A 12,285-nucleotide genomic window follows, 5' to 3' on the forward strand; every position below is an offset into this window, starting at 1 on the left:
GAGCTGTGTCGTTTGTTTTCTGAGGCACCTTTTTTACTCCACTTTGACTTCGATTTGCCCCGTGTTGTACAGGTAGACGCTTCTGGATACGCTTATTCAGGAATCCTGTCACAGAAATCAGATCAAGGATATTTGCGACCGGTGGCTTACTTTTTGAAGAAATTGACTGAAGCAGAACGACGTTGGCAGATCCATGACCAAGAATTGGGGGCAATTGTGGCCTGTTTTCACAAATGGCGAGCTTGGCTGATGGGGACTAAGTTACCTGTGGTCGTTTTGTCAGATCATGCTAATTTAAGATACTTCATGACTTTGCAGGCTTTGACTCCACGACAAGCGCGTTGGGCAACGTTTTTGGGGGAATTCAACTTTGAGATTTTACATACTCCAGGTAAAGCAAATCCAGCCGATCCCGCTTCAAGACGTTCAGATTTTGTGTCTGGGAAGAGAGATTCTTCGAAGGTTGTTTTGCTAGGCCAGCGAGAGATTAAAGATGCAGGGATAAATGTGATCCACATACGTAACCCGGGGAGTTTTGATGTCTCTGCTTACATGCCTATCTCTGATGAGTTGAAACAAAAGATTGTTAGCGCTTACCATACGGATGATTTGATTGCAGGCATACACCCCGCTTTCCTATACTCTTTGGAGGGTTTGTGGTGGTGGCGTGATAGAGTCTACGTTCCAGAGACGTTGAGAATGGAAGTTTTGAGTCAATTCCATGATTCGCCTACAGGGGTGGTCATTGGGGAAGCATGAAGACCTTGGATCAGCTGACGCGCTCTTTTGGTTGGCTGAATCTGCAAACAGATGTCTTGAATTATCTCCGTCAGTGCACCAGCTGTCAGCAGGTGAAGGTAGACCATCGTCCTCCTCAAGGTCAACTCATTCCACTACCCGTGCCGGATTGTCCTTGGTCAACCATAGGAGTTGATTTCATCGTAAAATTACCAATTTTGGATGATTTCAATTCTGTGATGGTGGTGGTAGATCACTTTTCCAAAGCTGCGCATTTTATTCCTGCTAAAGAAAGTTGGACGGCTGATGATTTGGCGATGGCGTTTATAGCTCAAGTCTTTCGTTTTCATGGTTTACCAGATGCTATTGTCTCTGATCGAGGTACCACGTTGGTATCAGGGTTTTGGACGAGTGTATTGCAACTGCTACGTGTGTCACCGGCACCTTCCACTGCCTTTCATCCCCAAATGGATGGCCAAGTGGAACGTCTCAATGCGTTGTTAGAGGATTATTTGAGACATTTCGTTTCGGAAGAGCAGGACGACTGGTCACGTTGGTTACCTATGGCAGAATTCTCGTATAACAACTCGGCTTCAAGCTCAACTAAGATGTTGCCGTTCTTTGCGCTTCAGGGGTATCACCCTTGTTTTAATTCTTTAACGGGTTCTTCAGGACGTCCGAATGCTGACAAATTTGTGGCTCATATTCAAGATATTCAGAGTCGACTCACGGCCAACTTAGCCCAAGTGAAAGAAACTCAATCACGATATTACAACAAGGAGCGACGAGTGGAGAAGGTTTATCAACCTGGAGAGCTAGTCTGGCTTGCAAGGAGACATCTGAAGACGCGTCGACCGAACAACAAGCTCGATGTGCAACGACTGGGACCATTTCGGGTAGTGATAATGGTGGGAAGAAACGCAGCTGAGTTGGATTTGCCCTCAGAGTTGAAACGTCTCCACCCAGTGTTCAATGTTTCTCTACTTATGCCTTTTGTAGGGAAAAGTCAAGAATTTTCTGCGGCGGAAAGAACTCGTTGGGGAACGCTTTTGTTCCAAGAAGAATTGCAAATCAGGACAATCCTGGATTATCGCGTGGATTCGTTAGGTGTTCATGAGTATCTCCTACGCTTTGGGGATACTTCATCGTTGGAAGATCAATGGCTACCCTTGACACAGCTACCATTATCTTTGGATACATTTTTTGAACGTTTTCACCGCCTCAGCCCCGCTTTAGGACCTGGACCTGGTCACCACGTATGGATAGTGAGAGCAAAGCGATGTGTCGATGAAGAACAGTTTATCTCATTAGCTACTTTACACAATGGATTTTTGTTGTGACTTGCCAACCTCTGTGAGCCTAAACAAGCCACTCAAGACTTGGGTATGTGAAGGCGGTCACGAATTTTTTGCCTGTTTGTGTATCAGGGAGGTCATAATTTGTCATGAACCTTTCACAGTGTTAGAAGTTTGTATTAAAACGTCTAAGAAGATAGGGCTAATATCTTATGATAGCTAGTTAACCAACATGACGTATGTATAAGATTTATAATCAGGAACAAGGAACGTGAATAGCTGTGATCTTATTTGATTTCAATGTTGTCATTTCTCATATATATACTCTGTTGTTTTCTAGAACTTTGTTGCTCTCTTTTCTTATCAGAATAATCATTTATCTTATCTTCCTCTTTGTTTTTGACGTCTCCGTTCTGAGACCAGAAACCGTGATCCCTAATAGATACACCACAAGGATTCACATTATTAGCGAGGTATTGTCAAAAAACTGGAAGATTTAAAAACTTAAAGACATATATAGAAGACACAAACACGAGGAAAATTGAAACGAACTCAAGACATCATAGAAGTTGAAAACATCAAGATAACGATTTCAGAATTTCTTTGACTTTTCTTTTTCTTTTTCTTTTTCTTTTTCTTTTTCTTTTCTTTTTTCTTTTCTTTTATTCCCAAATCTCAGACAACTCACAAGGGAGAAGCTACATATAGGATGGCATTTTATTGGTTAACAACAGTTACATTGTGGAAGAATTTATACATCAGATTAAATATATGTTTAGGGATCAACACAAAAGGGGGAAAACAGTTGAATCAGAATTGACTCGAATACCAGCTACCTCTGGCCGACCACATCACCAGGCACCCGGTTTGGCACCCGGGTAGAAGTACATCTCACTTCGCATCGAGGTGGGCTCTCGATGTAGGGGGGTTGGTAGGAGAGTCAAGGAAGAAGAGACGAGTTTTTACAAGAGGAGGACAGAGATAAAGGGCCTTTCACTTTTTGAGTTTTCTTTTTTCTATTACAATCAAACAAATGGGATAACATAACAGAAATCACAAGGAAACAGAAGGATTTTTAAGAGTTGATGCTGCAGACCAAACGTATCAGATAAAAAGAAAAAGATTGTATTTACCTTTTATCAAATTGTTCTAGATTAACTTAGTGTGTAATGTCATAACAATCGCACTTTAAAAAAAAAAAAAAAGCACCCTGCTAGTCAGATGTCTGACTTAGCGGAGGCGGGACAGAGAGTAGGAAAAGAGCTCCTCAAACCCGTAGGGAGGGTGGGCAAAAAAACTTTGAGAAGAGGGGTTTGAAAAGGAGCGAGGGCGAGCGGAGCTAAGAGAGAGACGTGAGAGAAAAACGGGGAGAACAGAAAGGCTAATAGGACTTCTACGTGAGAGAGTTAGAAGTGCCTTTTGTCCCAAAGGGAGGAAACAAAGGAGAGATCAGTAGATGACCTCTCAGAGGTGTCACTGCTATGGCGAGGATTACCAATCCCAACACCAGCATGACGTGACGTAGTCTGCTTCCTAACCGTCGTCCAGTCAGGTCAGGACAGTGTGGAATCCTTCTCTCTAGCGCCACTAAGGTGGTTCTTTGACCTAGCTAGGTCTTTCTCCCAAGCTCCAACTCATGGACTTGCGTTATTCCTCGTGCCTCCTCAAAACATAGCATCAACACCTGATCAAGTTTTTTTGACCACCAAAGTTTGATTTACCAACTTTCCTTTTTTCCATTCACAAACCAATTCTTCAAACTTTCAAAACCCCACAAACCAAATCATAACATAGAATCTTTTCCAACATTTATAATCTTTTCATATCAATAGGAATAAAACCATGATGTTTAAAGTGTTGAAAAAAAAGTCAATCCATTTGTTATACATGTTCAAGCTTATATACTTCAAAAGCAATCATCATCAATCAATCAAGTCAGTATATCTTAACATCTAATCACATACAAAGAAAATTGTTATCCAATTTAAGATCTATGATAATCCTTGTTCAAGATGGAAAAAAGACTCTTTAAGATCCTTTTAGTCATCTTTTATAGTTCTTGTACATAGTTGTAGTATCATGTCACAAGATTTTTGTCATCAACTTTTACATTTTCTCTTGATTCTTTCACAAATCCATTCTTGAATCCTAATTGAATCCCAATAATCATCTGTTTAAAAGTTTATTGATATATTGCACTATAATTAATTAAAATATATATCACTGAATTCTTCAAAAAAAAAAAATGTTCAAAAATTGAATTAAATCCAAATTTCAAGTATATAAAAAAATGATACTAAGAAAAAAAAACACATTTACTGTAAAAAGAAACAAAAAACAAAAAAAAACAAATACTTTACTTCCTCCTCTTTTAAATTTAAATCTTTAACTGTAATCTAATCATAAAAAAGATTTCATATGAAAAGAAACAAATCCAGAATGATGATGATAAGATGATGATGAAAACGAAAAAAAAATCAAGAAAAAAAAGCAATCAAAAAAAAAGGAATAAAACGAGTGTAAAAGAAAACCAAAAGCGAAAAAAAACCCAATTCATTCATTAATCAATCAAAAAAGAAACTCAAAAAATCAAAAACTTCATTCATTCCTTCATTTAATAATCCCATGAAAAAAAAAACTTCAAAACCCATCAAAGAACTTCACCAAATCATAAAGAAAACTTAAACTCTTCTAAGAAACTTTCTAACCGTACTAGAACTAGTATTCGAAATAAATGAACCTCTACTACTAGGTGTCATGGGTGAAACATTATTCTGATGATGATGCTGAGGATTATTAGAAGCTTTCCAATCCAATGGGATTCCAACCATAGAAGCTCTACTAATCTCATTCCGATCTTGAACTCCATTACCCGCAATCGTTGATCCATCCGTTCCATAAACAAGTCCTGTATGATGATGATGATGATGACGATGATGAGTTCCTAAAACCTTTAATGATTTCTTTCCTCTTTGTCCTTCTTCTTCTTCTTCTTGATCTTCATCAGCACTCATAAACGTTTCATCTTCATCTACCAAACTCTCAGTGATCTCTTCCTCATCTTCTTCTGTATCTGATGAATCTCTTCTTCTACTCGATCTAATCATTCCACTATAATTCATCATCAACTTTGGATTCGATTCATATCCTCCGGTCGAACTATCCATCGAATCTTTCCTAATACAAACTGGTTGATTGATATTCGTATGTGAACTAGTGGGTGTAAATCCATTTCGAATCGATCCTCCACTTATACTTAATTTTCCACTTCTTCTTAAACTTGGCGTTTGACTTAAACTTTTGCTTGGACTTTGGTTATATTCACTTCGATGATCATTCGGACTAGGACTTCCAACTAATTGATGATTTTCTTGTTCTGGAAACAATCGTCCTGATACAGTTGATTCAATACTACTCTCTTGAATTCCTTCTGATTCATTCCCATCGATCACAGTTTCTAATTTAGTATGATCAGGTGTAGTAAGATCCGTTGAAGTAGTAATACTTCGATCTCGATCAAAGATACTAGAACCAGGTCTTAAAAGTGAAACAGCCGAAGTTCGTGGATTGTTACGTTGTTTTAAAAGTGTGATCGGATGATACTGATGTGAAGTGGTACTATTACTAGAAACACTAACTCGATTATTAGCAGTAGTCGGTCTACCAGTCGAAAGACTATCCTGTCTAGATAATGCAGAACAATCTAATAAGGAATCTCTTGTCGAATCAGGTGATGATTCATCATTCTCATTCATCGTTGGTTTTCTTCTTGCACGTGATAATGGAATCACCTTAGAATCTCGTGAATCAGCTGATTTTCTTGAATACGATTTACGTGAGTTTCCAATCCCATCTATCCCACCTGCTTCATAACTTTTCAGCTCATCTTCATCTAATTGACCTGCTGTACGTAGAGCTGCTTCTAATCTACCTTGAATACTTCGCATCGTTTCAATCACTGCCGTCCTTGATAACAAAGCTCTTTCATCCATGGCACTAATGCCACTTTCTGCTTCAGAACTGGTATCAAACTCGCTCAGTTCATCTAAGCTATGTAATCGATCATGTGCAGCTGGAGAAGGTGCATATTGAGATGGTGATTGCATCGAAAGCTGTTCAAGCAAATCAGATGAAACAAGATCATCTACAGGTTGAGGTGAATGACCACGGAGTGAAGAAGTTGGAGGAAGAAGTTGAGGTGAAGCACGAGGCTGAGAATGAGGTGAATGGGTTTGAGCGCTAAACCGTCGTAGGTTTTTAGACGTGAGTGAAGCATTGTCATTGGGGAGCATACTGTGCCGAGAAGGGTTGTAAGAATTCTCGACTCTTGGTACAACTGTATCAAGAATGTTTTGATCATTATCACCCAATGCGATGGACTTCATTTCGGTGACCTGATGTTCATCAAACAGTAAAAAAATCAGTAAGTAGAAACGATCAGAGAAAGATCAAAGTCACAAGCACATACCATGATCTGCTTCTCACGTTCAAGTCCTTCACGTATAGCTTGAGCCTTTGCCAATTCGACTTGAGCAGCCATCCAAGCTTGTTCAGTTTCCAATAATCTAGATTCTAATTGAGCCTGTTTAAACTTCTGTTCACTAACCACTCCTGATAATTTATGATGATCACGTCTTTCTACTTCAAGTCGAGTTTTGAGATCTTGTGATTCGATTGATAGTTTATCAGCAAATCTTTGAAACACATCAAAATGTTGTTTCCATTCCATTGATTCGGCCATTAAAAATGCCAGCCTTCGATTTAATTTCCAAATCTTACTCTCTAACATATCTCTCCTATCAACGAATCCAGTGGTATGTTTTCTAACAATCTCTTGAACATGTTGGGCTGATGCATCTAATTGAGCTGCATGTCTATATGCTTGTCTCCTGAACACCCTAGCTAATCCTTTCCTTGGCTATACCAAAAATTCAAGTGTCAAAGATCAAGATTAAGATATCCAAGTCATTGAAAAGAAACTCACCACTTTAGACAAGATATTATCAAAAGCCACCACAGCCTTGGTTTGATCCCAATTCCATTCAGCAGGTGGTAAAAGTCTTTCAGCCTCAGAAGGACTATCTTTGATCTCTACAGCACTAAACGGTCTAAACCGACCACCCGGAAAAGCTTCATGAAATTCACTTGGTACACCTCTTGCACCACCCAAGGTACCAAGGGCTTCCTCAAGTTTTCGTTCAATCTTCATTCGGGTTTGTCCCTTGGAATAAGCTTGTGGATGGGGTCTTGGACACGTGATATTACTGCAAAGAAAACTCGCATTGTTTAGTCAAAATCTTCAATGGCCAAGATAATATAAAAACCAACCACTCACTTGGTATCAATATCGACAATCATAACTTCTGGAGGAGCATTGGCCGTAATAGGTCGCAACTGACTGTTCATCCCAAGCAAGTACGGTCCAGGATCCTACATGACAAAAGACTCAAGATAAGCACCACAATCAAGCGCAAGCGAGAGAGACAGAAGATAACACACTTCTAGGTAAATCTTAACATCACGAGCATGAACAATACTTTGACAAAGACCTTGCCAACCTCGAAGTTCCAAAAGAACTCTAAACGTTTCTACAGCCATATTGAGCATCGCTGGATATCGAGAAAAGAACACGACTCTACCCATAGGTGAGAGAGCGAGCTATATGAGCAGAAAACATCAAATCATAAGTGATCACATGATAGAGCCCAAAAGTGTAAAAAAGTGACTCACCTCATAAATTGATACTAAATTCGAAAGACTTAAAGATTTAAAAACAGGCCACATTGTAAACTATGAAGAAAGGAAACTTAATGAGTTAAGCTCAAGTATTTGTAAATTTCAAAACCCAAAACTCACATCTACATCTTCTAATCCTCCATTAGAAAAATCCGTTTTACCTGGAATCTTCGCAACAAAATAAGTAGAAGAAGAAGCACTTTGAGCACCTCCAACTGGCATTTTAACAGTTTCACCAGGTTTAGGACAAGGACTACGAAAACCAGAAGGAAAGATATATCAACAAAGGTCCATCATCAAAAAAAAAGGATCGAATGAAAAAGCATTCAAAAAACTCAACAAGTTTAGCATCTTTAACATTTGTTGTGAATGTTTACCAATAGCTTGATGATATCTAGCCCAAGAGATCCTTAAATGATCCGACATTAAATCATAAATTGGCATTTTCGAAATCAAGATCAAACAATAAGGTAACCAAAAAGGTGTACCACCTGGTAAACTCGCTATCGGTAACATACTTGCGGGTCCATCCCATTCTGATTCCGATACGAATCCTTCGGTATCTGTATCGGTTTCGCCGCCTGAATTATATACTGACCAATTTTTACCGGCTAATCCATCTGGTGTAGGTAAGACTCCCATCGCACTATTGGTAGCTCTCTGTAATCTGGCTCCAAATCGTTTACCGGCTGCTGCTGCTTTGACTGCTCGTGCAATCGCTGCTGATTTCGCTTTAGATCCTTCTTCTACTGCTCTTCTGATCGCTTCAGATCTGGATCGATCAGCATGACTCCAGACTTGTAAACATGCACCATAATACGTTTTAGGTCGATTACTCGAATTTAATTGATGATGATCTGATAGATTAGCAGCAGCTAAACCGAGATCCCATTGTTGTCCAATAGCCCCAGTAGCATCTGTAATAGTTTCATTTTGAACCGGAATAGTAAAACTAAAACAATGAGTAGTAGATGCAGGTTGAATGGTAGATGCAATCACTTCCACTTCTCTTGCAAATGCTAATTTCATCGCCTTAGCTTGAACTCTTGCTAATTCTTCTTTACCGAGTTGATTCTGTGTTGAAAGTTTGGGAATCGAAGCTGAAGGTCTACGTTGTTCTTTACTACTACTCTGAGCTACACTATCCTGAGGATTGTTTCCATTTCCAGTTCGAGAAGATGCACGAGGGGTTTTACGTTTATCTAATTCACTCGATAACAAATCCGCATCTTGACCTGAAAGAGTAGTACCTAAAACTTCTGGACGCCAAAATCTGGGGACAGCACTATCAAGATGAGCAGGTAAATGATCCGGTTGAGCTAAAGTCCAACATTGTGGATCTTTTGGTAATCCACAAACCATATAAAGACTAGCAAGTGTACGAAGTTCAGAATTGTGAGGTTGAGATGTAGAACCACCTTCGGAAGCGCAACTTTCGGCAGTAGGTACACCTCCTGTCGGACTGATTACGCTTGAGAACATCGTATCGAGGGTGGTACGAGAGGTTTGAGCTTTGAGTTTTCGTAGACGTAATTGTGAGGTAGACTGACGTAGCTTTGGCCTAACACTAGAACTACTAAGGCTAGGATGACTGATCTCATGAAGATCAGCCTTCTTAACAAAATCAGGCATAGGAGGTAAAGGTGGAGACGGCAAGGAATCAGGAAGATGAGAAAATGAGGTATCTGCTGAAGCATAAATGTCAGCATTTGAATCAGTGGTTCGAGTTGAAGTGGAATTCAGTGTTGGACGTGGATTAGATTGAGATGTTAATACAGTTGAAGTTGAATTTAACTGCGGTCGAGTTTTGATTTGATTTCTAGATTGATGGGTTGCCGTTGGGTTTGATGAAGAGAAAGGTAAATCTGAAAGAGCATCAAAGATCACAGTACCTGGTCGGCTAGTCGCCGCTTCTGAATCACTTGCAAATGAAGAGGTGCCTAAGTCTGAAGTGATCATAGAAACGTGTCGATCAGGTGGAGCAGCTGAATTACGACGATTAAGTGAATGATGACGAGTGGTTGGACGGATAGTTAATCTGGTATTACTAAAAGCAGGAGAATTTAAAACTTGATCTGATTTTGAATCATTGGTAGTAAGAGCGATTCCAAGACCAGTAGTGGTCAAACTGCCATCATTCATACTGGAAGAACGACGACGATGGTTATGAGATCGATCGGAGCTTGTTGATGATATTTTTCGATCTGATTTTTGAGATCCTTCAATGTTGGGACCTCCACTCAGCTGACGACGAAAGATGAGTGATGGTTTTCGAGATTTTCGATTACTACCTCCTATTTGAATTAATTGCCAGACGAACCAAAAAAGAAAGAAAGCTGATTAGAATCTTTATCTAGTAGCTATGAAACTTATTTTCTCAAAAGGTCGTGATGGGTATGTTGGAGATAGATCCTTTAAGTAGACTGAGAAAAACAGTTGATGATGAGTGGTTGAGATATGAATTTTATAGTTTGAGGTTATGTAACATTCTTTTTCAAAGAAAGAAGTTGAAGTTGAGTACATAAACAATCAGCCGAATGTGATTTTGATTTGAAATTGAACTGAAGATTGAATTGAACTATAGAAGATTAAGAATTCATGAGAAAGCACGCGAAGGATGTGAATCAAATCAAACCTGTATCATGACAGTCTGATACATACTCGGTCTAGACTGAGAAAAAGGAAAGAAATGAAAACTGGAAAACCAGAGATGAAAGGTTCACTCGAATTCAAAGGAACTAAATTCAAATCATCATCATCGATATGAAATGGTGATCAAGGATAAGAGTCAAGTAAAGTGGATGTGAACGTTTCGGATGGTAAAGGATCAAGTAAAGAAACTTAAAAAGGTAAACAGAAAAGTGTGATGGTTCAAACCAATCAAAGTTTAACTCATCTCCGATGACTAACTTCAACTCAAATCCATCAAGTTTCATGGATCAATCACTTCATTGGATATTAACCATCAAAAAACCTTCTTTAATAGCAAAGGATTAGGTAAATTGGGAAAGAAAAGAATATACCAAAAAAACATCAAAAAGAAAACTTACCATCCTGATATTGAGTAGTGAATTTAGGTAAAGTAAATGAAGGTGGTACATCAACAAATCCATCTATTTCTAATTCTAATTCTAAATTCTCATCATGAACTTCTAATGAATCTCTTGATCTTGATCTTCTTGCAGAATTCATTCTATTGATTGGACCAGATTGTTTTGGATTCTTGAGTTTATATGTTTTGAATTTAATACTTAGATCTTCTATTCCTGTTTGTAATTTACTTTGAGTTGGTGGTGGTGGTATTTTGATGGGTTTGAGTGTATTTAAATATCGGTCTTGTGGTTTAGATTTCGTTGAGAATTGTGAGTCTTGAGAGAGAATCGGAGTAGGATTGATTGGATTAGTAGTTGGTATATAAGACCTTACTGATGGATTAGATCTAGTACTTTGGTTTAAAGTGTGATTGGTTAATGTAATCTTAACGGCTTCTTCAATCGTATTAAGTTCATCACTATTCATATCATCTTCATCTTCATCTCCTTCATTAGAATGATCAAGGTAATCTTCAAGTTTGGTTTCTTTAACTGATGGAAATACAAAATTGGTATCCTGTTGTTGTTGTTGTTGTTGTTTTTGAGGATCTTTTGAGAATGTACTAAAGTTGAATCGATTTGGTATTGGATTCAATTGAGGTGAATGGAATGGATCAGTAATCGAATCTGTAATCGAAATTGAACTTTGAATTGATAAAGAATGTTGATGATGAAGTTGATGATCAGTTGTAGAATCCAAACTCGGAAACACTTGAAGTTCTGCCATTCAATTTATGCAAATGCCAAAGAACAATCCTGGACAGACTCCTTTCGAAAAAAATAAATATAAATCACCCTCGGTGTGCGTGTGTACTTACTATCAATCAAATCAAATCAAGTCAAAATGTTCGTAAATCAATTGATACAACTTGTTGTTTGGAGATCCAAAACAGAGAGAGATATGGTAAGTAGAAAAGATCTCGGCAAAAAAAAAGGTTACAATAAATTAGATGTTCTTGAAAGGGGTTCAAATTGAATCTGATGTGATTATTTATAGAGAGCAAGGAACCAAAAGTCCATCAAGATAGATGAAGGAATGGATTAGTAGTTGATATTGATATTGATATTGGATGATGATGATGATGAATAGAAAAAACGAATTAAAAGAAATGGCTTAAAAGTTGAAAGCACTTAAATGAAATTAAAAATCCTAGAATGAAAGTACAATCAGTTATGCACTAACCAAACTGATTCACCGGTGAACTGATTTTCTGAAGTTTGAAGCTTGAAGCTGAGGAATTCGTAAATGAAAATGTGATTCGTCGTATGGGTCAAAGAAAGATTACAATATCTTCTTTGGTCAAGTTAGTCAAACTATTTAATGATCTCTTTGAATTTATATCGTTTCAATCAATGGTCTGTGCTAAACAAAACCATCGAGATCTCAATCATCTTGGATTTCAGTTTTCTTTTCTTTCTTCCTT

At 38.2% G+C, this 12,285-nt stretch overlaps 1 protein-coding gene across 1 annotated transcript; it reads right to left on the reverse strand.

Annotated features, from left to right (window-relative positions):
* Positions 1 to 4,200: 4,200 nt before the first annotated feature.
* On the reverse strand, positions 4,201 to 11,588 carry MELLADRAFT_116486 (uncharacterized protein; the record flags this gene model as incomplete). The annotated part of the gene is made up of 9 exons (XM_007410061.1): positions 4,201 to 6,427; positions 6,502 to 6,951; positions 7,018 to 7,297; positions 7,369 to 7,463; positions 7,533 to 7,691; positions 7,764 to 7,823; positions 7,890 to 8,022; positions 8,128 to 10,063; positions 10,820 to 11,588. 9 exons carry the CDS (start codon positions 11,586 to 11,588, stop codon positions 4,715 to 4,717), a joined length of 5,595 nt encoding a protein of 1,864 aa, XP_007410123.1.
* Positions 11,589 to 12,285: the final 697 nt, after the last annotated feature.

This window comes from Melampsora larici-populina (assembly GCF_000204055.1).
Source record: "Melampsora larici-populina 98AG31 unplaced genomic scaffold MELLAscaffold_18, whole genome shotgun sequence".
Taxonomy (NCBI): Eukaryota; Fungi; Basidiomycota; class Pucciniomycetes; order Pucciniales; family Melampsoraceae; genus Melampsora; species Melampsora laricis-populina.